This window comes from Phodopus roborovskii, unplaced genomic scaffold (genome assembly GCF_943737965.1).
Source record: "Phodopus roborovskii unplaced genomic scaffold, PHOROB, whole genome shotgun sequence".
Taxonomy (NCBI): Eukaryota; Metazoa; Chordata; class Mammalia; order Rodentia; family Cricetidae; genus Phodopus; species Phodopus roborovskii.
The window spans coordinates 772,873-799,000 of NW_026125575.1; the positions used below are offsets into that span (position 1 = coordinate 772,873).

At 38.9% G+C, this 26,128-nt stretch overlaps 1 protein-coding gene across 1 annotated transcript in view; it reads left to right on the plus strand.

Moving 5' to 3' along the window:
* Positions 1-26,128, plus strand: part of Abcb5 (ATP binding cassette subfamily B member 5) — an 84,846-nt gene that overhangs the window by 50,704 nt on the left and 8,014 nt on the right. Inside the window, exons 20-23 of the mRNA XM_051177840.1 lie at positions 11,913-12,113; positions 15,280-15,380; positions 16,080-16,220; positions 23,279-23,435. Of these exons, the coding sequence (XP_051033797.1) occupies positions 11,913-12,113; positions 15,280-15,380; positions 16,080-16,220; positions 23,279-23,435 (600 nt within the window). The remainder of the gene's footprint in view (positions 1-11,912; positions 12,114-15,279; positions 15,381-16,079; positions 16,221-23,278; positions 23,436-26,128) is intronic.

Sequence of the window (26,128 nt, forward strand, 5' to 3'; positions counted from 1 at the left end):
GATATCTAGTGATTTGAATTCAGGGTGTCTTCTGTGAGAGTTGTTAAGCGGATCATGTTAGACAATGTGTGTATAATATTGGCCTGTCATATCACAGGTAAATAAAACATTGTTCATCATATTCAGGTCACTGACAGAGTAACACCACACTTAACATGATGCTCGAGTAAGTGTGGGGATGGGATTGTTGCAGGAGGGACAAAACAACTTGCTAGCCAGATGTGGCAGTTTATGTCTATAATCTTGGTGGTTGGGAAGCTGGGACAGGAAGATTGCTCCAAGCTCCAAGCTAGCTTACTTCACATGGTGAATTCAAGGCCAGCCTAGGCTACACAGTGAGATTAGATAGATAATAGATTGCGGGGATATTTTGTTTGTACAAATAAATCATGTCTGAAGGTCAGAGTGTGGAGCTTGCACTAGCTAACCATGGAGATCTGGAGGAAATGAGATGGCTGGGTGGAGAAAGGAATATAGGTGTAAGGAAACAGGAACTCGTACTCTTTTCCACTGAGAAGCTAGTAAGGTAAAGGTGGCTTTGGCTTGCCCTTTCTTCTCTCTGACCTATCAGCATTTTCCCTGTATCTGACTCCAGGCTTTTATTATTAAGACCTAATAGAACTTGTATTACAATAGATAAATAGATAGACAGAGAGACAGACAGACAGACAGATAGATAGAGATACAGACAGGACAAAATGCCATTTTTCAAATTATTTTAATAAAATTAACCTTTATAAAATGATTAAATTTTAATCTAATTGAGAAAATGAGTAAAAGGCAAGTTGCATCAGTTTTAATTTAAGTGAGATAGATTGTTAACATGGGTGTTGACTGTGTGGGTGTACACGTGTGCACTCACATGCATGCCTGTACACATAGCCCAGTGGAGGGTGTCAGGCAGTCTGCTGTATCGCTCTCTTCTTCATTCCCTTGAGAACAGGCCTCTGACTGAAGCTGGAGCTCAACCAGTGCCAGAACACCCTAGATATATCATGTCTCCAGCTCCGACAGTGCTGTGGTTCATAAGTCATGCCTAAGTTCTGCAGCTGCTGGAGACCAGAACTTAGACCTTCAAATCCACTGAACCATCATCTTAGTTTAAGAAAAAAATTTTAAGTCCTGTTATAATGTTAACTCTAAAAGAATTAAGGGATCCCTAAGATTTCATTAGGTAAGATTTCAATTCTAAAATAGGGCTGAAGACGTTTATCTTACTAGCACACATGGGGGAAAATGTGTAAAACACATTGAGCACAGTATTCAGCTAACAGACAGTAGGTTGGTGTGAACAGCCAATGCATTTGAAATGCCTGTTACAACCCCGGGGTAGAAAAATGTCAGTCCTGGTAAGTTCATGAAAAACACCAGTCCACAAAAGTGGTATTTTTTTCCTTTGTTGTGCTAATGTGACGATTATTTCTTACTACCTAGCTTTCAAATATTTTAAATGAAATCCTTTCTCTGGGGAGGGGAGAGGGGAAGGAATATTGCTCATGGGTTTGGAGGGCTCAGCAGGTAAAGGCAGTTGCTACACAAATGTGGTGTCCTGAATTCTAGTCCCATGCACACCATACACACAAATACAAAATGGAATTAAAAACAGAACATCACTCAGCTTGACTCTTAATAAGTAAGCATCTAGTCAGTGCTGGTGATAATTTTAAACTTCCTTATTGCAACTGAAAATGCTGATCTTACAACTTCTGAACAGGCCAAAACATTCCACTTCAATCAAAAGTAACTGTGGAAAGATGGCTCGGTGGTTAAGAGCACTTATTGATCTTGTACAGGACATAGGTTTCAGTTTCCAACACCCCCATGGCAGTTCACAACCCAATCCCAGAGGATCCAGTGCCCTCCTCCGGCCTCCGAGGGCACTGAGCATACACATGATACACAGACATTACATGAAAGCAAAACACCCATATGCATAAAATAAAAATAAATAAATCCTTTTCAAATAGCAATAGCTATAGGATAAATGGTCAAGTCCTGTGAAATGGATGAATTTAAAAGGAAAAATGAGAAAACACATCTACAAGTGAGACTGAGTTTACCATTCTACTAATTTGCATTCACTTAAATATCCGTTTGGCTACATAAGGGTGAGTTCACATCCAATGTCTTCTTCTCACACAAAGAATGACACACCAGTCTTATTGCCCACTAATTCCTTTCTCAAGAAGAGATACTAGAGATGAGTCTAGAAATAATTTGGTATCATATTTCTGTCATATGAATGTAGGTAAATTATATTCCAGTTTCTGTGTTATTGCAATTTCAGTTATAGTTTGCCAAGTGTATTAGGGCAAATGTTCATAAGACAGATCCTCAATAATAATATGTTTCAGTGAGAAAATTTTAACTAGTGACTCAAAATATATAATCTCATATAAATTATTATATGTGCACATACAGTCAGCTTTTTTTAATTTGTCCAACAAATTCTTTTTCTGCTGACAAATATTCCCCCTGCCACTTTTAGAAACCCTGGCACTTTGGGAACAATGATCAGAACATGTTGGTGAAATGCAGTCATATGACATCTCTCCTAAAAGAGTTGACTAATCCATCCTCTCTAACTAGTATTGTTTTAGCCCAAGGTAATGGCTTATTGCCCACATATCTGTCAACAGAGTCCCATGTAATAAGCAGTTTTAATAAAAAATATAAATCCATTTTAGATTCTTTTGGAAAATTTACAAGGTATTGTTATTTCTATGCATTCTATTAACTCTGTCATCAACCAGAGGTCCTACCTCATTTTTTCACACACACACACACACAAAAATGTTATTGTCACTATGGTGTGCACTCTATGCCACTGTCAGACCCAATGCTTATGCCAAGAGCTCTGCTCATCTAAGCTATAATTATGTTGCCTCAAGAAATCATAAACATTTACTTCATTTATTAATTCCAGAGCCAATAGCTGATTGGTTTGTGCTAGCATATTAACTTGGGCAATGCTGACCTCATTTCTTGATTTCATTCTGACATGGGAAGTACATAAAACAACTTGATAGTCCTTTTGAGTCAAGAAACGTTATTAGTTATTGAAATGACTTTATTTAGCACAGTCTAAGCTGACATATAATTACAATCCTGTCCTGAGGTTTTAGGCTAAGTTTATTAAGAATTACTATCAAGAGTATAGCAAAATCTGACATCCAAAGCTAAGGTAAATTCAATGACAAATTTAATGATTTTTCCTCAAAAAGCACACTGATGAGCCATAACAATGAGTAAATATAGTGCACATTCCTAATTTGGGCAAGCTTTTGTCTGTTTGTCCAACTAGCCCTTATTTCTTCTCATAAATATTTTTACTACTGCCACTTATAGAACATCTTAGCAGATTCCACTCTGGGTTATATTAACATAATTCTCTCATGTTTTTTTTTATTTTATTTAATTTTATATAACAAAGTCCAATTAAATGAAAACAAACATTTATACACAATATTTGGGAATTTGGGCGTCGTTCTTTCCAAACTACTTCCTGCTGGTAAGGGGCTCTCTCAGGTTTTTGAAAGTATTCTCATGTACAGTTGTTCCACACATGAATTATTAGCATTACCTCACATTTCAGTCATGTTAAGCTCCACGTGTCAAAAAGAGAAACAAACTGAGTAGTAGCATTAGCATATGGAAAACTATTGTGAGCTAGGAAACGAACTCCAAAAAAGAATCTTTATATATGTAATCTTTATATTTATACATCTTTATATTAATATAAGAACAATCATTATTGAATATTCAGAGAGAGAGAGAGAGGCAGAGAAAGAGGGGGAGAGGGGAGAGGGAGAGGGATAGACAAGAAAGAAATTCTTGCTATGTAGCGTAGGCTGGCCTCAAGCTATGTAGCCCAGGGTATCCTTGAACTCAAGGTCCTTCTGCCTGAGCTTCCCAAGATAGCAAGTGTGCCATGTGACTGGCTATCAAAATAACTTAGTTATCAAAAATTTACTATTAATGTTGCTCTTTTGGTATCTTCAACTCTGAACAACAGTTATTAACCAACAATAGTGTTATAACAAGGTTTGCATTCTGGACACATCTCTTCCATTGCTGTAATCAAATGTAATTAACTATTATCTATGCACAACTTCTTTGTCTGGCTGGTAAATAGCCACTTAGGAAATTAGTTTAGGTCTCATTTTCATAGTCTATGAGGAAATTCTGATATTCCATTTCAAATTTCTTATTTTTTCTGAATGTTATTTTCCTATACAATGGGAGAGTTGGGATAAGTATTCACTCCGGTAATACTTAAATATTTTTTAATTTTTTAGTACATAGTATCTCAGCATACAAGCCAAAAGCTGTGTGATCTTATTAGAACACACAATGATTCATGGTATGTTATGGCTGTAAAACATGGTGTTTCAGGGCCAGCTTCTGGTAGACATCACTTTATTCTCTTTCTGTGAGCTTGCTGTCTTCAGAGTCTATGTATAAGTGAGACAATGCAATATCTAACCCTTAGTTGTGGAGAGATTTCAGTTGACTAAATTCTGGCATTATTATGAGTCTCACTACATTTTAGCACACCTGGTTATTTTTTCAATTAGATGATACACATTAGGAATTTGGGGATTTGAAGTTTGATTTGGCTTACACTTCAACATCATAGTTTATCACTGAAGGAAGTCAGGACAGGAACTCAAACAAGGCAGGAACCTGGAGGCAGAAGCTGAAGCAGAGGCCATGACTTGTTCCCCATAGCTTGCTCAGCCTGCCTTCTTATATAACCCAGGACCACCAGCTCGAGGATGGCACCACCCACATTGGGCCAGGCCCTCCTCCATCAATCACTAACTGAGAAAATGCCCTACAGGCCTGCCTATAGCCCAATTTGATGGAGTCATTTCCCTCTACTGAGGATCCCTCCTCTCTGATGCCTCTAGTTCCTGTCAAGCTGACATGAAAGCCAGTCAGAATAGTACCTTCCCTTCAATATGTAATTTTTTGGGGGCATTTCTGTCAAAAATTAGGTAGCTTGTCAAGTATAGTGTGGCACATGCCTTTAATCTCATCCCTTGAAAGACAGAAGCAGGAGGATCTCTATGAGTTCAAGGTTGCTGGTCTATACTGAGAGTTCCAGACCAGCCAGATCTGTTCTCATTAATTTTCTTCATAGCACCAAAGAAAATTAACATTTCAGTACATTGCCTGAGTATCAAGGTCCCCACCAAAGGAATATTCATAATACATGGACCCCTTTCTGCCCTTTTTTTTTTTTTTTTTTTTTTTTTTTTAGCAGCAAGGAGGTAGAAGAGGTGTGAGACAGAGTTTCACTACATAATATTGACTGTCCTTGAACTCACTATGTAGCTCAGATTCTCTGAATTCACTATGTAGACCAATCTGGCCTCGAATTTATAGAGACCCAACTGGCTCTACTTTGTCTCCTGAGTGCTAGAACTAAAGGCTTCTGGCACCATGCCCACCTTAAACATTTACTGCTGATATAACAATTATAAAGACAGTTCTACTTATTTAAAGATTATTTTGGGAATATTTTCTTACCTTGTACTATGTATGATGTTTCCACCTCCTTTTCTTTCTTGATATTGCCATTTACAAGTTAATGAGGCCAATCTGTTAAGTATTAAAGGAGAAAATGATAAATATATTATTCACACAACTGAATGAAAGAGAACCTCTCTAATCTTTCCGTTCAACACTGTGGGATATGATAGCTGAATGATGGTCTTCTATCTCTGTGGGAGAAGGAGGAGCCTAGATATGATGAACAAGGCATGCAGGAATTGTGTCAAAAAGAAAGGAAGAGAGAGGGAGGGAGGGAGGGAGACAGGGAGACAGGGAGGGAGGGAGGGAGGCAAGGTGAGAACACCATGCATATAAAGGTGGTCATTGTGGCAGCAAATGGATTGTACACGGAGAGATAAACCTATCAAGAAAATTATAAGTCAAGCATGGTATCACATGCCAGTAATCTCAGCACTTGGGGGACAGAGGCAGGAGAATTTCCACCAAGTTCCAAGCCAGCCAGAATCACAATGTGAAACTGCATGTAAAAACACAAATAGGGGCTAGAGAGATGGCTCAGAGGTTAAGAGCACTGGCTGATCTTCCAAAGGTCCTGAGTTCAATTCCCAGCAACCACATGGTGGCTCACAACCATCTATAATGAGATCTGGTGCCCTCTTCTGATATGCAGGCATGCATGCAGACAGAACACTGTCTACATACATAAATAAATCTTAAAACACACTCAGACAGACAAATGAAGGAAGAGTGAGGGAAGGGGCGGGAGGGGAGCGAAGGGAAAAGGAGAACTAAATTTCTCACTTGTGAAGAGAGAGACTACAAGTAAGGAAGACAGAAAATTGAAACCAACCTGTAGCCATGGATGTGAATTTGGAAGAACTACCGAGACTCTTGGACTTCAAGAAATTTTAGAGAAACCACACACACACACACACACACACACACACACACACACACACACACACAAACACACACACACACACAAACACACATGCACATTGCTTCCCAGTTCTGCCCACTGACAGTGGAAAATGAGCACAAGCAGCACAGATCTCTACAGTCGGGCTTCACTCTCCTACAAGTGCTCTTGTCTGTCTGTGCTCCCTCGAGTGTGTAATTTAGGACTCATGCAGGTACCTGTCACCCAGCACTACTGTGAGAACGAGCAAGACTGACTGACGGAAGTCATATGAGAAGTTAACTGTGCAAAACTATACAAAAATCCTAGTTTTATGCATCCCATAAAGAAATCCTGTTAAAGTAGAAACAGACAATTCACCTGAGTACCTTTTTGAGACAAGGAGTTGATTTTTGATAGTTATGCAAGCTGAAACACAGAATTCTTTTTTTTTTATTCCAATATAATACTCGAAAACTTTGTGAAAGTTTATATATTTAATTTAAAACACATTTCCTAGGCACTTAAATTTTAAGTGCATGTAATTATGCAAGTCTGTAAAACTAGTACTTAATGGTATTAAATATTAAGATATTTATTTTCCTTAAAAGTACCCAATAAATGTAAACACAATTTTATAACAGCAAACGCAAAAAAAAAAAAAAAAAAAAAAAAAATGCTTCACCAAAGATTCACTCACTCTTGTTTCAACTTCTTGTTGTTCACAGTACCCATTACTTGGCTGCTTTTTCACAAATTTACAAGTTAGGGGAATGGTAAAATGACTCAGCACTTGACATCCAAGCCCAACCAGAACTTGTGATTCTCAGAGCCCACAAAAAGGTGGGAAGGACCTCTGACCTCTCCATGTGGGCAGCATATATACACACAATAATAAAGTAATAATAAGACTAGTTACTTAAAAGAAAATCCATTATGTTAGGATTGAGATAGGGTATGCATGGTGTGTGTGTGTGTGTGTGTGTGTGTGTGTGTGTGTGTGTGTGTGTGTTCATGCGGGAACATCTGTTAGGACACAAAAGAAACTGTTGCTTTAACTTTCAATACACTTAATTTGAATCAGAATGTGAAATCCCACACAACTAATCTCTCTGAGTGACCCTTTAATAGGTCATTATTTGTGGGATGTGGCGGTGCACTCCTTTATCCCAGCACTCAGCAGGCAGAGGCAGGTGGACCTCTGGGAGTTTGAGACCAGCCTGAACAGTGAGCTAAAGGACAGCCAGAACTGTGTAGAGTGACACTGTCTCAAAAAACAAAAAGTAAAAAAAACAAAGCAGGTCACATTTAATTTCAAATAATCCAAAACTTCTATAGTCCATGGGGCTGTCCCAATAATAAACATAAATTGGAAAATAAAAGGATTCCCTAGACAGGTTTTCATGAAATATATGTGTTACGAGTAGGTTTTTCCTGCCAGTCTGGTCCCACCGCTGTGCCAGCCCCAAATAACACACATGTAAGGAGTAAGGTTTTTCTGCCCGCTGCTGGTCTTGTCCCGCCGCCGCACCAGCCCCAATTAACACACCGAGACTCTGTATTTGATATAATGCTGTTGGCCAGGTACTAGTTTCTTATTGGCTAGCTCTGTCTTAAGTATTAACCCATTTCTGTTAATCTACGTGGTCTTATCTTACCGGAGAGAGAGCCCACTGGTGTTCTGCTCTCTCCATCTTCCATCTTGACTTCTACTTACTACTTCCTTTTTCCTCCTTGTCTCCTAGTCCCTCCTATCTTCCTTTCCTATTGGCCAATGGTGCTTTATTCATTAACCAGTATGAGAAACATATATACAGAATGACATCTCCTATCACACGCAGAGACTCTGTATTTGACATAAAGCTGTAGGCCAGTTACTAGTTTCTTATCAGCTAGCTCTGTCTTAAATATTAACCCATTTCTATTAATCTAAATATTTCCATGTGGTCTTATCTTACCGGAGAGAGGCGCTGGCATTCTGCTCTCTATCCTCCATCTTGGATCTCCTCCCTCCTACTTCCTCTCTCCTCCTCGTCTCCTAGTCCCACCTATCTTGCTTTCCTATTGGCCAACAGTGCTTTATTCATTAACCAATAAGAGAAACACATTTACAGAATGACATCTCCCATCATCTCCTCTTTTCTGTCTAAAATAAAAAGAAGGGTTTTAACCTTAGCATAGCAAAATATATAACAAAATAGTTATCAAATTAAGAATCACAGTTAACAATATTTAGTCCATTAACATTTAGCAAGATTTAAAGAAAATATTCCATCATCTATCCTATCTTTGTGAATCTAAAGTATTATATGTAATTTATCTTTAATCCTAACTAAGGAAAACTATAACCATTAGTATTTGTCTTCAACTCCCTCAAAGATCACAGAAGGATAATATATAAACTTTAGAAATGACAGAGAAAACTCACTACCTGGTCATTCATCCGAAGTTCTTCTGTAATGTTCCATCTTCAGCCCATAAGCCATAGTGCGTCAGGCAGACTCCTCAACAAAGCAAGAAACTTTAAACTGTCCACCTGTATTGACAGTTTGTCAGTCATTTTTCTCTGTGTTCTGCAGAATGTCTGGCACACTCTTCCATGAAGCAGGAACTCTGTAGCAATATCCATCTTGTATCAGCAGTCATTTTCCTGTGGTTCCTGCATGTCCAGTTTTTATAGCATAAAGTCAAACAGTCCAGACAAGAGCAGTATCTTGTCTAAACGGCTAGTCTTGCCATATTGAAAGCAAACTCCATAATGTGTTTCTTTAATGTCCATCATCCTTTCTGACGCAGGTGGTGTTGCCAAGAGCACTTGTGTCGCACTGTTAAGAAAGACCCTAAACCATTTTAAATGCCATATTCTGTAGTTCTTTGAAAGATTTGAAGAATGCCTATTCATCCTAAATACATCTCTGTATATTTAGAAATCCTAACTAACTTAATTATAAGATCTGACTATCATAGGTAACTATCTATAATCTGTATTGAATTATACATTACATTTCTACACAATAACTAAACAAGAGGAGAAATAATACATATCATAAAATTGACATTAATTTTGTATCAGTAAATAAAAATCCATTCCAAAACAAAGTATTCATATCTATAACATAATCCCCTTTTTATCTTTAAAAAGATTGATTGTGGTCATTAACCATTTATAACCAACCCCATTTAAATGAAAACAAACATTTATATAAACAATATTTGGGAATTTGGGCGTCATTCTTTCCAAACTACTTCCTGCTGGTAAAGGACACTATCATAGGGATCCTAAGAAGATGAAGAAATCTTGGCTGTAGTCAGCAAGGCTACCTTGTTCAAGCTGTTTTGAATGTTGTATCACCTGGGACTCTGTTTCAGGGGGTCTGGCTTGATCAAACCATGTTAGTCTGGAAGGAATCCGCAGCTTTTCATTTTCCATGGAAACAAAAATAGAAATCCATTTCCCCAGTAACCTGTCCTTGAACTTAAATTTTGGAGTCAAAGCATTTTTAAAATATATAAATTGAATAAATCCAACAGCATATCCTTTAACAGTTGTTTCCTCAGCAGTCAAACCATACAAAGACAATATAATGCTGTACAGTATCCAGATTTTCTTAGTACTTTTCATCTTTACATGGCTTTTTTATTACTCTATTTCTTCTATTTCTATTTTTTTATTTTTTGAGACAGGGCTTCTCTGCGTAACTTTTATCTGTCCAGGTTTACTTTGAAATCACAGAGATTTGCTTGCCTCTGTCTCCTGAGTGCTGGAATTAAAGGCGTGTGCCACCATACTCAGCTACTCTCCGTCTTTTTAAAACCATTTTATTCCTTTTCTCTCCCAAGCCTACATATAATTTAGAACACTCTACAAACCTTTAGCACTTTTTCTTAATGTGAATCTGTCTTTACTGTAAATCTTTATCTTTTTTTCTGGCCACGAGTCTTTTATTTGGTAAACAACAACATTGCTAAAATGGAAGCCACAGCTGTGTCAGCCATGGTCTAGCCAAGATGGCAGCAGGTACTTTTACCACCAGAACTGAGAGCTGTGCTCACTGCTTTGGTATACTCTGCCATCCAGCAGCATGCTGCCAGCTTGGAGATGTGGTCACTGCCATTGCCAGCTCTGATACACACCAATAAATTGTTAGCAGCTCTTCTTAAAAGCTGTGCGGTTTTTTGCCGTTTGTGCTGAATCAGGAACCCTCCCTTAAAGGAGCCGCTCAAGTTTCTGCTTGTCTCTCCCAAAACAGAGTCCAACACAGAAAAATGCTGCTACCAAGAAGCCTTGCTTATCTCTGTTCTTTTGTTTCTAAAAACCATGTTTTAAGCTTTTGTTAAGTTTTAAGTAGTTCTTCGGTCCGCATTGGGCACCATTATGTTATGATTAGGTTTTTCCTGCCAGTCTGGCCCCACCACCGTGCCTGCCCCAAATAATACACAGAGATGCTACATTTGATATAAAGCTGTAGGCCAGTTACTAGTTTCTTATCAGCTAGCTCTGTCTTAAATGTTAACCCATTTCTATTAATCTAAGTATTTCCACGTGGTCTTATCTTACCGGAGAGAGGCGCTGGCGTCCTGCTCTCTGTCCTCCATCTTGGATCTCCTCCCTCCTACTTCCTCTCTCCTCCTTGTCTCCTAGTCCCGCCTATCTTGCTTTCCTATTGGCCAACAGTGCTTTATTCATTAACCAATACAAGAAACATATTTACAGAATGATATCTCCCATCATACAAATCCTCATTAACCTTCAAGCCCAAGTGGAAGTTTAGAGGGAGCCATTATAGGTTTAAAGAGAAATCTGGCACTAGAGAAGTGTCCAGTGATCTACAAGGATGACCCCAACTAACAATCTAAGCAATAGTGGAGAAGCTACCTTAAATGCCCTTCCCTGATAATGAGAGTGATGACTTCCTTATATGCCATCCTAGAGCCTTCATCTAGTAGTTCATGGAAGCAGAAACAAACACCCACAGCTAAGCACTGAGCCAATCTCCTGGAATCCAGTTGCAGAGAAGGAGGAGTGATGAGCAAAGGGGTCAGGACCAGGCTGGAGAAACCCACAGAAACAGCTGACCTGAACAAACGGGAGCTCATGCACCCCAGTCTGATAGCTGGGAAACCAGCATAGGACTGAGCCAGACCCTCTGAATGTGGGTGTTAGTTAGGAGTTCTGGGCAGTTTATGGGCCCTCTGGTAGTGAATCAGTATTTGTCCCTAGTGTACAATACGAATAGACTTTGGGAGCCCATTCCACATAGAGCCTAGACACATAGGGGAGGGCCTAGGCCCTGCTCCCAATGATACGACAGACTTTGAGGATCCTCCATGGAAGGCCTCACCCTCCCTGGGGAGCAGAAAGAGGATGGGATGGGGGTTTGGGGACAGGGGAGGAGGGGAGGGTGAAGGAACTGGGATTGACATGTAAAACAAGCTTGTTTCAAATGTAAATTTAAAAAATGAAAAAATAAAATAAAAGCACCTTATTTTACAGGCAACCTCACGACTTGGTATCATAACACAAGCTGTGACCAGCATGGTGCTGTCTGTTGTTATCTCCTTCATACATGGATGGGAGATGACACTCCTGATTCTCAGCTTTGCACCTGTACTTGCAGTGACAGGGATGATTGAAACCGCAGCAGTGGCTGGATTTGCCAATAAGGATAAGCAAGAACTTAAGCGTGCTGGAAAGGTAAAGTACAGGCTCTGGTGTCCATCATTAGTAGAATCTTGGCTATGACTTCATCTCAGGGGATCTGTAGAGCGCTGTGTTATTAAAACGCATGTGGACCAGTGCCGCACAAGGCGTGGGTATTACAGCGATGTGATCTGTGACTCAGAACAGAGTTAAGCCAGATCATACACTTGCATGTTGTGCATACGTTTACCACCCTTCGTTTGTTCCTCTGTAAAGTGAGGGTAATGATAAGAGTATCCATTTACAGATCTCTGTGTTACAGTAAACAGCATTGCTTTACCAAACACTATATTACTAGAATATAGTAAGCACCTATAACAGTGTCATTCATTATTACTGTCACTGTCAAGGGGAATTTACTAATGCTAGGATTCCCTATCCTCTATTTACTGAATAATTAAAATTCCTCAAACAATAATTCTGAGTATTTTATTTTTTCAAAATGCACAGGAAATCTAACAGCTACTAAATATGAGCAATGAAATTGATAATACCTAAATACTACCTTTCTTTTTTTATAATCAAAACGAACAATTCATGCCATTATATAGAAAATCCTTTGGCACATTTAAGCTTCTCAAGATCAACCACAGTCCAAAAAAAAAAAAAAAGTGAGTACCATGTTTGAGATTTAGGAAAACCCTGCCACAGAGTAACCATCTGTGTTGAAAGAGGGTCGTTTGGTAGAAGGACTGACCTCATGCAGGCATCCTCCCTGGATAGTGATGTAATATCAATTATTCATCCATCTCCTACTCGCCTGTTCCTCTAGTTGCTAGCAGTGTATGATTATCTCAGGCTTCCCACTCTTGTATTGTGTTTTAATGCTTTGGTGGGGGAATGGGGAGGTATTCTGGCTTTTGTTTTGTTTTGGTAGCTTTGTATATACACTACACTCCTTTTAGAAGCTGCAGCATGTTCCAGGGCTTAGGCTTTTTCTCTCTTCAAAGCTCTTAGCCAGCTGATGGCCATCCTCTGAACAAGAAAATAACTTTGACGTCATCTTCGGTTCACATAGTAGTAACTAGTTCAGAGCTAGCATAGTATAAACATCACAAATACTCTTAAGTGCAGAACTTTACTTAATGATCTGGTTTGCCTGACCCTTGGACCCTTCCACATTTCTTATCCTAGATAAGGAGCCTTGGAATGTCTGCACATATGGGATAAAGTGACCTACTCAGCAAATATTTGCATTTGAGACAGTGAAGAGTTGTTAACCCTCCCCGTGTGCTTTTAAAATTGTGATAATTTGAACATTTTCTAAATTATTGAGATATTAATTGGGTTTTCTGATCTCATTTTTTGTGACATGAGCTTTTGTTATAAATGTGCCCTTTGAAATTTTATTTTTGTGTCATGAGATTAACCTGAGTGTGTACAATTAGTAACTGCCTTTAAGTCAGGCAGTCTGAGTCTGTTCCCTATTGCTTTCAGCAAGCCAACTTACCAGAGGCCAACTTAGAATGTAGACTAAGCCAGCGAGATGGTTGAGCAGGTAAAGGCCCTTGGTACCAAGCCTGATGACCTGAGTTTGTTCCTGGAATCCTATCACCCAAATTGTCCTCTGCCTTTGCCATGGGTGTTCTCTTCATCCCCTCCCATACACAAATGCATACACAAACTCAATCAATGTAAATTTAAAAATTTAATAATAAAATATGCTAGTCTTCCTTTTAGTTGCTTATGTAAACTGGAAGAAATCATTAAATGTTTGGTTTTTTTTCCTGATGGCAAAGGCTTTATTAGTTTTTCTTAAGACTATAGTATTTCCTGAGGCGCCAAAGGTGGCTCAGTGACTTAAGAACTCTGGCTGTTCTTCCAGAGGACCTGAGTTCCGTTCCCAGCACCCACATGGTGACAAACAACCAATCAGTTCTAGAGGATCCATTATCTTCTTCTGTCCTCTGTAGGCAGTAGGCATGCACATGGTACCCAGATGCAGACATGTGTACAGGAAACACACTCATATACATTTTTTTCAAAAAAGACGAGTATTTTCTAAATTTCTGTAGTGATGTTCCTCTCTAAATTGTGAAAAATAATCACAGGTCGTTTATTGTTGCTCATTTCCTTTTTTGCTCTAGAACAAGTCTCAAGAAATCTTAATCATTTTTCTTGTAAACAACATGTGTGAAAAGTGAAGGGTTCCTCGAGATTAATAACGTTATGACGTTAATAAGAATTTGAAACAACTAAACGTGAAAACTGAGAGAAGAATCCTAGTATTCTCATACCATTTAGTCAACTCTTGCAACCCAAAATGTCCTTTAATAAATGTGAAGTGTCCTCCTGGGTCTCCTGTGTGGCAGCCTACGGTAGCAGTCTGAAACAAAATGTGATAACACAAAATTTATCTTTCAAGACAACCAACGTTCACATTAAAATGTTATTCTAAGCCAGAAACCTTCCCATTCTGGAACCCATGTGATTGCATTCCTTTTGAACACTATATAAACATAAAGAAACATTAGCCATAGTTGGATTACATATCTTTCTTTTTTATATTCTTAGAGTTCAAAATAGGAAATGGTTTTGGTTTTGTTTTATAAAGAATTTTACAGCCAGCCGGGCTGTGGTGGCCCACACCTTTAATCCCAGCATTGTTGGGGGAGGGGGGCAAAGACAGGTAGATCTCATGAGTCTGAGGCCAGCCTGGTCTACAGAGCAAGTCCCATGATAGCCAGGGTTGTTCAAGAAACCCTACCTCAAAAAAAAAAAAAAAACAAAAAAACAAAAAAAGAGAATTTTACAGCCACTTTATTTGATGCCTTGTTGGGATATTTCTGAGTCCTGTATGGCCATGATTTGCAATTCTGTGACAGAATGATTATTTATTTGATTTGTCTGCTATCTTTTATAAGCATTGTTTCATAATTTATAAGAGATCCATTTGCATGTGAACATGCTCAACAATGTTTGATTTCTCTGCTGCGGAAACAACTGAAATTAAATTTAGAGAAGACTTAAGGGCTTTAAACTGTATATATTAAATCTTTTCAAAAGAAATTTCCATCAAGTAATTTTTATCTTATTGGAGTGAGGGTAAAAGTAATTGCCAGGGAAATTTTATTGACTTAAAATAATGTATCCCCAGATTGGAATTCCCTACCAGAGAGTTTAACATCACTTATATTATTTTATTGTCCTACCTAATCAGATAGCAACAGAAGCTGTGGAGAACATACGTACCATAGTATCACTAACAAGAGAGAAAGCCTTTGAGCAAATGTATGAGAAGACGCTCCAGACCCAACACAGGTGACTATAGCTCAAGTTCACTCTTTCATCCTGGAAATGCAATGCTCAGGGCCCTGTGGCTTGCTTGCTAAGCTATTTCCTTGTTAACTCTTTCCTAATAAAGTGTGCTCTAACTTCTCATGTGACTTCCCCAAGAGCACTTAAGGCAACCACAACAAAGAAGTGTAGGTTTCCTGAGTGACCACTGACCTAGTGTCAACTTATTTCTGAGAAGGTTGAGGAAATGACATGTGGAAGAAAAAAAATAGGATGGCTCACCCTTTCCCATTAAATCTCTAGCAAAAGAGCTTATTTAACAGTCCCTCCTTATTACACCGCCTCTGTATGACTTTATCATCTGCAATGATATTTGTGGTCTAAACCACCCATTAAGTGTCACTGTGTATTCTACTAACGTAAGACCATGGTGGAAATTAGAGAATACTTCTGAGCCCCCCTCTCCCTAACTCTTACATTAGTTTTTTTTTTTTCTTTCATGACACCTGTCTACTCATTTGAAAGTAAAGGTAACTGTGTTACAATAAATCATTTACAGCTATAGAGAAAATGCCTGTCTTCTCTGTGATAACCTTATAATCCTCAGAAAAATGTATATCCACAGAATTATGGCACTTCAAAGTCCTGTACACCCATCACTCTGAGTTTCCTGTCTTGACTTTCTATCACCCATGATCCTAATTTGGTATTTGTGTGTTTCAGAAATGCCTTGAAGAGAGCACACATCTCTGGAAGCTGTTACTCGGTCAGCCACGCTTTTGTGTATTTCGCCCATGCTGCGGGGTTTCGATTTGGTGCCTATTTGATTCAAGCTGGGCGAATGACACCAGAAGGCATGTTCGTGTAAGTTGTGCAAATAAATAAACCCTGTAAGTACGTTATGCACGTGGCTAACTTATGAAGGATTTCCATATAGTTATCCTGTGGAAGAGGCTTTCTTAAAACATTTAAGCGTATGTATAGTGTGTGTGTTTGTGTGTGTGTTTAATTGGCAAGTAACATTTGTGTTTATTTACAGGACAAACTGTGACGTTTTGACAGGTGTTTCCATTGTGTAATGATTAAATCAAGTTTTTTTCTGGTGGTTTTTTTTCTTTTTCTTTTTTCTTTTCTTTGAGTGTGTGTGTGTGTGTGTGTGTGTGTGTGTGTGTGTGTGTGTGTGCTCCAAAGCTATAAGATATACAGCATAAACTTGGTGCAGTAACTCTGAACTATGCAATGTCCAACAACATAATGCAAAGGAACTGTAATAAATTCCCAAGTAAATTGTTCTCAGCTTTAGTTCACTTCAGTGTGGATTACAGAATCAAATCTAGTTTCTTGATGTCCTCTTCCTGGGGAAGTCAGAGACTTCCTGGAGATAGATGGCTTTTATCCGTATGAGCACAAATCCATGCTTGTACAGATATAAAAGTGTCATCAGGAGTTGACCACTGGCTTGCTGAATTTTGTGTTCTCAGACCCTGCTTAGAGCAGGAGGACCTTCTTCACTTGATAGGAACATCTAACTACTGACATTAGAAAAACTTTGAGTGAGGTTTTTTGTCAGCTGTAGAGCCTAAAATGCCAGAAGTGTTGCTATTTATATCACAATTCTTATTATTAGACATTTACAGCTACAGAAAATCCCTATTTTTATTTGTTTGTTTGTTTTCGTTTTTGTTTTATTATTTTACATTAAGTCTAGGCTCAGTTCCTAATGATAATGGGTTTGTTCTAAGCCTGGGGCTATTCAGGAATCATTAGGTCTTGGCTTCCCACAGCTCTTGATATTCCCTGGAATTCTTTCCTGGCTGGGACATATTTGAGGATATGTTCAATTAAAAGAAATGATCAAAAAAATTTTTTTAAAAAAAGACATAAAGAAAATTTTAAAAAAAAAGAAATGATCAAAATTCATTTGAAGCCATGCAATTTCAGATAATTTTTATTTTCTAGTCACACAAAAATATTTTTTTTGTAAGTGTCCTAGGACATTTCTTGGCTAAGCACTGGTAAGAAACAACCCACGAGTCTCCAAATCAGCATGCCTAAATCTTGCCAGCTAACAGTAAACACAGCTTCACAAGGGTCAGCACTTCACAGTTGTCCTAAAGGCAGGGCTCCTTTCAAATATATCTGTTTTTATTTTAAAATTGCACAGGGGGGGGGGGATGCACCACTGCTGGTGGGGTGGCATGCGCACTCAGGACACAGAAGCTGGCAGATAATCTGTGAGTTTGAGGCCAGTCTTGTCTACAAAGTGAGTTCCTGCCTTAAAAAAGATGATGTTCAGTGCTGTTTATGTGAATCTATAAAATCATAATTAAGGTGTGCTGCCTTGGGCTTCATTCTTATCACATAGCCTAATATGTCAGATTAATAAGAAACAAAACACAGAATCACATGAATTAATTATATTATTATTATTGTTATTATTATTATTATTGGGACAGGGTTTCTCTGTGTAGCTTTGAAGCCTGTCCACTCTACACTAGCTCTGTAGCTCTGTAGACCAGGCCGGCCTAGAACTCACAGAGCTCCACCTGCCTCTGCCTCCCAAGTGCTGGAATTGAAGGCCTTCGACATAATTTATGTAATTCACAGGCCTCACTGTTAAGCTAGACCTTTGCTTTGGTGCTGACATCATGTGACCACCCCTGGAATTAAAACTTCATTGTCTTCCAAAAGTTTGACTGTCAAGCCAATACTAGAAACTTAAGAAGTGGTGTCCTCTTGACACTCCAAACATTGAGCCCCTGCAAATGACCAGGGCACCGTGCTGTCAGGGTATCTGGTCTTAGTTATTAGGAGAAAACAAGCCATCAGACACAGTTAGTAATATAGGATGTCCTGTGATTTTTAACTGTCACAGCAGACATTTCATCTTCTTTTCCTATATTTTTGTCACTACTCTTGTTTTGTATTTGTTTCTTTCATTTTTTTAAATTAAAATATAATTACATCATTCCTACCACCCTCCCCCCTCTCCAAACCTTCCCACATACTACTCCTTGCTCTTTTTTGAATTCTTGACCTCTTTTGTAGCCTTGGTTGGCTGGAACTTGCCATCTGGACCAGATTAGCTTTGAACTCAGAGACATCTGCCTGCCTCTGCCTCTGGAGTATGTGAGTGTATATGTGTGTGTATGTATGTGTGTTTCTTATTCTTTAAAATCTAAATATAGTTCTCAGCAGAATGTTTCTCTGGACTTGTGGTATTAAATGTAGCAATCAGAACTATAGCAACAGTTTCATTTGCAATGGTATTAATGGCTAACTAATACTTTGAAACACTGAGAGCTAAAAAGAAGCTACTTTGGTCTTAGAAGAACTCATCTTTGTAATTGATACAGCCATCTTAGTCAGCAAACAGGAGAGATTTCTTTGCTTGGGCCCTGAATGACAGTGGCCGACTTCTGCTGGCTCCTCCCTGGAGTCATCAAGAAGAAAGGCATGTAAGCCGTTTAGAAACACAGTGAAGGGATCTACAGAGAGAAGTCAAAGCAGAGTTGATGTCCTGTGCAGACCCCAGGACAGGGATGAGGGCTGATGAACCACAGCATGAGGCAGACACTGTGCTTACCACCAGAAAGCAGGGCATGTGAAGGAAACAGTCAGCGGGAGGCTTGCTCACATAGAAATCTGTATGATCCTGGGCCAACTGCATCATTTTTACAGGCTGGAGTTTCCTAATTTGTGAACTGGGAAGTTCCTGGCCTAATTATCTCCTAGGTGGTCAGATGGTATCATGTGTTTGAAAACATTCACAAGCTCTGGAATACCATTTAAATCTCAGTGGTTTGCATCCATCATGGAAAAGATGTGGAGTGGGAGGAAAGGATCTCTGGGTTGTATCTGGATGGGAGAGAGAATGAGCCAGGTGAAATCACTGAATGAGCAGTTCCAGGATGACAGTTACTCCACTTCCCACCCACCTGAAGAGGACATTATACTCTAGGGTATCTGACCACTCTGATACTGTGTACTGTATTTCTCCAAAGGTATGAAAGCTCATTTTCTAGCAGTGTCCCAGCAACTCTTCATTCCATCAAAGGGACAACACACAAATTCATTCGTTAACACTTCTTATGTTCCAGGTGCCATATATCATTTATGCATTTAATTCTGATAACCACCATGCAACATATAGATATTCTTGGCTCCTGTTTGCAATTGGGAGTCATATTTAAAAAAAGAAATTCAATCACATATGCAAGGCAAATAAGCATGAGTTAAGATATGATCCTGGGAACCCAGCTCAAGGAACACTAAACTTCCTTCCAGGATAGGTGGGTCAGTCATTCAAGAGCTACAAACTGAGGCTGGGCCCAGGGGATACACAGTGATTGGTCCTGGTTAATATGCTGGTTACTCTTATTTGGATGCTTTGTGTTAAAACTGGAACCATTCATGTCTGCACTTTAGGAGATGTTTCTATTCAAGGAAACTTTTTTAAAATCCTGGTTTTATCTTAATAGTTATAATAGGCATTGGTATTTCACAGTATTCATGTGTGCTTGGAAGGACCAGTATAGTGAGAAGGCAGCAGCGTCGTACATGTTAGAAAACCCACACAACTAATGTAGACGGGGATAGACCCTCAGAGTGCCAGGCTGCTCCTTCCTAACTCCCGGCTCACCCTTCTCCCTTACCCTGGCCAACTCAAATGGTTTCATCATGGATTGTCATATGCTGTAGTAAGATTTCTTCCCTGCAAGCAAAAACAAACAAATAAATAAATAAATAAATTTAAAACAAAACACAAAAAATATTTCTTCCCAATGACAAGACATGAAAGCTTGTCAAAAAGTACATGAAAATGCCATGATGAACCCCATTACTTTGTATGCCAGTCAAAAACAGAGAAAGCTGTCTGGGAAGGAAATCCCATGAGTAGAGTCCTTGCCTAACTACATAGTGAATTCAGTTCAAGTCCAGTCTGGGCTACCTACAATGAAACCTTGTTTGAGCCTTATTTACTTCCTGCTTTATATATTTGTGTGTCGAGTTAGTTCAGTGAAAAAGTCATTTATGATCTATAGTATGTTTCTTGTTCAATGGAATTTAAAGTACTTTAGTAACTTTAAATATCTGTTGGTATAGATGACTGTTCTCATGGTTTAACCCTGGGTAAGCTTCCCTAAGCCCAGTTTGGCTTGGAGGTTGATAATATACTTCTCAGGGTAGACACCCAATCCATATGTCTGAGCAGGATTTGAAGAACCTGGTTTGACTGAATTGCAGGGTTCGGCCCTGGTTCCTGTACATTAAATGCCTGTTGAGTTGTAGAGGCTTGCAGTTTAGCCCACTGCTAGGTGAGTCAGTCTAGGCAAATTCAATAACAAACCAGATGTCTAGGCATATGGATATTGTCCTAACTTTATACAGAACACAAATGGGGGAAATGAAGATGATCCGTATCCCAAAATCAGCCCCATCACCACCGAACCCATACTCTCCACCTAGGTACCTCAGTATAATGCCTGCCAATCCTAGTCCCCCTCATACACTGAAGACAAGTATGCATTGGGGCTTCCTCTCTCGAGACTTCTTGCTCTATTCTCCATTCTTCAGGTCATTGCCCTCCCACAGGAACAAAGCTTTAAGGAAACCCCTTCTGAGTAAAACTTGCATTTTAAAGAGGGACCTGGCAAGGACACAAACCTCAGAGTACCTGTGCCTGATGCTTAAAATGACAATTTTGGGATGGATGGATGGATATTCAGGCACATATTAAACCACATTATAGTGGTTTTAATAAGAATGTCCCCTTATGCTCAAATATTTGAAAGCATAGTCACCTAGGAGTGGAACTTCTCAAAAGGTTAGAAGGATAAAGATGTGTCACTTGGTGTGGGCCTGAGACTCAGGATATAGAACTCTCAGCTACTTCTGAAGTATCATGTCTGCCTGTGTGCCACTATGCTCCCCGTCTTGATAATAATGGACTAATCCTCTGAAACTGTAAGCAAGCCCCCAACTAAATGCTTTCTTTTATAAGAGTTGCCTTGAAGCTGGGTGTGGTTGTGCACACCTTTAATCCCAGTCAGAGGCAGGCAGATTTCTGTAAATTTGAGGCCAGCCTGGTCTACAAAGCAAGTTTCAGGACAGCCAGGTTATTACAGAGAAATCCTGTCTTGGAAAACAAAACAACAAAAAACAAGCCAAAAAGGGAAGAGAGAGAGAGAGAGAGAGAGAGAGAGAGAGAGAGAGAGAGAGAGAGAGAGAGAGAAAGGAAGAAAGGAAGGGAGGGAGGGAGGGAAGGAAGGAAGGAGGGAGAGAGGGAGGAAGGAAAGAAGAAAGAAAGAAAAGCAGGAAGGAAGGAAGAAAGAGAGTTGCCCTGGTCATGGTGTTTGTTAACAGCAATAGAACACACACTAGGCTGTTTCTCAGCTGCTGGCTTCTAAGAAGCCCCACCGCTGTACAATTAGAACCCAGGTCACCACACTCCGAGTGCAGCTGTCTTCCCATCTCACTTGCTAAATCCTGATCTTTGATCAGACAAGACTTCAGTTTGATCCAGCCTGACTTTCCCTTTCATTTAAAACAAATACAGCCAGGCACAGAAACAATGCCTATAATCCTGGTCTCAGGAGACTAAAGCAGGAGGCTCCAGAGTATCCTGGCCTGGACAGTAATTTCAAGAATAGCCTAAGTAACATAAAGGGACAGTGTATCAAATAACAACAAACAAGCATGGTTAGCATGTTGCCTACATTCGACAATACTTTGTTACAGCTTTATATCTAGTTTCTGAAGGTATTTTGAGCTATAAACAATTTCATTAAAGAGTAATATTTGTCAGTGTCTCAGAACTATTGACAACAGTAGTTTTATCAACAGATAACCTGTGAACTGGTTGTTTTTATATTTTCCACTATGTTTCCTTGTAAAACCAACAGGACTTGGGAGCTAAGGTCAAGGTCACTGAAGAGATTACAGCCCCCACCCTTCTGGGAAGTCACAAAATGGGACACAATGAAATTCACAAGGAATCCAGACATACTTGGATTTTTGGTTTGGTTTTTGAGACAAGGTCCCTCTACATAGCCCTTGCTGGCCAATAACTTGCTCTGTAGACCATGCTGGCCCAGAACTCACAAAGATCTGCCTGTCTCTGCCTCACAAGTGCTGGGGACACTACCCTGCCTGAACCCCCCCCCCCCAGATGTGTCTGTGATGGATCAAAGCAAGCAAGCAGCTGGGTTCCATGATGCCTTTTTACCTAGTATTTAAATGTTGCTGGTGAAGTGTGTCCAGCTGTAGCTGAATTGTTTTTTATTTTTATAACTAAATGGAAACAGAATAATAAGGAGAAAATATTTAACCATGTGTTAGGTCACGAATCTGTGAAGGCCTGTGTGCTTTCAAACATCATTGCCCTACTTGCCAGGTTATGTGTCCAAACTGTCATCAGAATCTACAACAAACTACAGGATCACAGCTTCTCTGTAGTCACTGCAGGAAGGGTAAGGAAGTACAGGTCCCTACTTTGCTCTCTAAACAGTTTATCTCTGGAGGCAGAGGATTGATCTAGCCCAGCTTCAGCCACCTGCTATAACTATGTTGCATGTGAACAAAGGGCCATGTATCAGATCTCACCACTAGGGACACATTCTCCCTATTGTCAGTACATTCTTTGCCAAATCTCCAAACAAGCACACCTTGTATCAAAGTGGCTTAAAGGTTTCATGCTCACTGCTTGGAATCTTTGATAACTAATCAAAAGAGGGATTTCTGAGATAACTCAAATTCAAAGGTCATTTTGCTATACAGAGCACCTAAGCAGAAAGCTAGTAAGAGAGGCCACTGTTGAGCCTTCAGCATCGGTAATGCTGTCTGTCCTCTGTTTATCCTCTCTTTTCTCAAGTTCGGTTGTTATGATAGGCCTAAGATGCTGATGTCTTATCTTCCAACAGAATTTTTACCGCCATTGCATATGGTGCTATGGCCATTGGAGAAACACTTATTTGGGCTCCTGAATATTCCAAAGCCAAAGCCGGAGCTGCACATCTGTTTGCTTTGCTGAAAAAGAAACCAACTATAGACAGCTGCAGTCACAGTGGGAAAAAACCAGTAAGCATGATTAGAGTTCACGAGTTCACTTTCTCAGTACAAGTACTGCTAACATAGAATATTCTAACATCAGGTACAGTACGGAAGAATTTAGCACTAGAAAGGAGCAAGAATGCCTTATTCGGGTCAGATTCTCACCTCTACTCCTAAAATATATTTTATGTTGGAAAAAAGTCTTCTTTCAGCTTATATGCTTTATGTCATAAAAATGTTCAATGAAAGATTGATTACTAAGTCAAAATATATTTAGACAGCAATGGTTTTGGTCTTGCAATGAATGTTGGCTAAATTTCAAGTCTTTTTCTCTAATCACATCTGCAAGGTGGTAATGCCTTTTATGTCAAGCACAGTTTTTCATGGGAAATACATTTGCATAAGAGGAAAAAAGGGCAACTAAATATTTATTAACTTGTACACACAAATTTAACTGCAAACATTAAGACTGTGAGTATTGAAAAAGAAACATGAGAGCTAAATAATTTGAAGTTATACTTCTTGATAACAGTCTTATATACTAACTATGTGTTCAATGTCAAAACCTTTCTGGGCATCTTATTTTTAAAAATTAGAATCATCATTAGGTATATACTTAAAGTTTTCATTTAAAACACACTATTTTTCTCTAGAATCTTAATAGTAGATTGACTTATATGACAGCTTAAGGTAACACAGTATCAGTGCGGCTGTATAATTAATAAGGCACATGTGTTTGTGGTAACAAAAATAAAAATACCTTAAATTCCTCAAAATGGAATGCTCAAAGATACATTACAGAAAATCAAACATACATACATATATATATATATATATATATATATATATATATATATAGGAAGGTAAAGAAGGTTACATGAGTGTAATGTTGCTTTTATTTCTCTCTAAACGTTCAAAGAAAAATTGACTTGTCTCACAACTATGTGTCCCTTCAGAAGCCTGAGCAAATAAAAGCTAAGGGAAAAAAGAAAGGGGAGACAGGAACTACATGGATGACACAGACCATGAATATTTCCATATAAAAACTACAGAATTATACAGGATTCCATTATAAAATATTTCAGATCATCACTTTGCTTTTAAAAACTGAAATCTGGGCAAACAAATTCCATGTACTGATATATACTAAAGGGAGCTGACAGGCACATACAGTCTATTACATTTTTCTCCACATTTATGTAGCACTGAAATTACAGGCACATACAGTCTATTACATTTTTCTCCACATTTATGTAGCACTGAAATTTTCTGTATTTCAATTAAAAAGAATATGAATAAACTTTAAAATGTGTTGAGGTTTAGGGGCTTTCTAGAACATTTCGCTGTGACTTCCCAATGGCACCAGAACGTGTGCAGAATTAATTGCTCTCTCCATTTTCTATGGTTCTTCAACACTGGGGCAAATAGTGTATGCTTGTAGGGGCAAAACAGAAAATGAATAAACCAAAAATACATGACTTCTGTTAACCCTTAGATCTGGTGTACATCGTGATAGATATTTTATTCTGTTGCTAAAACCTTTAACTACATCTAAGGGTTTCATGTCTTCGACAACAGAATAATATCATCAAGCATGCTTTTTGTTTGTTTTGCTTTTAAAGGTTTATTTATTATGTGTACAGTTTTCTGTCAGCGTGTATCCTGCACACCAGAAGAGTGCACCATATCTCATGATAGGTTGTTGTGAGCCAACATATGCTTGTTGGGTTTTGAACTCAGGTCCTCTAGAAGAGCAGCCAGTGCTCTTAACCACTGAGCCATCTCTCCAGCCTTTTTTTTTTTTTTTTAAGACAGGGTTTCTCTGTTTACCTTTGGCTGTCTTGGAATTTGCTCTGTAGACCAGACTAGCCTCAAACTCACAGAGCTCTGCCTGCCTCTGCCTCCTGAGTGCTGGCACTAAAGGTGTAGGCCACCACCACCTGATATCAAACATGTCTTGAGTGTATCTGTTTGCTTGTGTTTAAGACAGGATCTCACATCGGTCACACAGGCTGGCTTCTGATCTTTGAACTTCTGTTCCTCCCACACCTACTTCCCAAATGCTAGGATCACAGACATGTGCCACTATACCCATCATGCACAGTACTAGGGAGCTAACCCGGGGCTTCTCAAATGCTAAGCAAGTGATCCTTCACAGAGCTCCACCCTCATTAAATCCCCCATCAGACTTCCTTTGTGCTTTTTATCCTCGGCACATGACTGTTAGAACTGACTAAGGTTAAGAGATTTGTCTGCATCTATCTTGATCACAAAAGCCAAAATACTTTAATGTAATTGGAGGGTGTTATTTGGTGGTAGACCATGTGCTTAGCATGTATGAAGCTCTGGCCTTAACAGGATGAGATAGGGAGAGCAAAAAAAAAAAAAAAAAAAAAAAAAAGGAGAGAAGGAGAGTGGGAAGGAGAGAAAAACATGAAGTTTTAACATGAAGTTAAAAACAACCTCAAAACTTGATCCAAAAATAAATAAATAAAAATAAAGAATCAAGCATCACCTAGTTATAGTTCTGGGAAGGTTTTACAGAAAAGTATTAGTTTACACAAAAATCACCAATGACTAAAAGAGATTGAAAAACACAGAGAAAACTAAACTTTTACCTAAGTATTACTGCCAAATAATGATCAAAGTGGATAGATCAGAGCCCATATTAACTATAAAATATAGTTCAGTTTTCAAAATAAAACTTATTCACAGAGCTT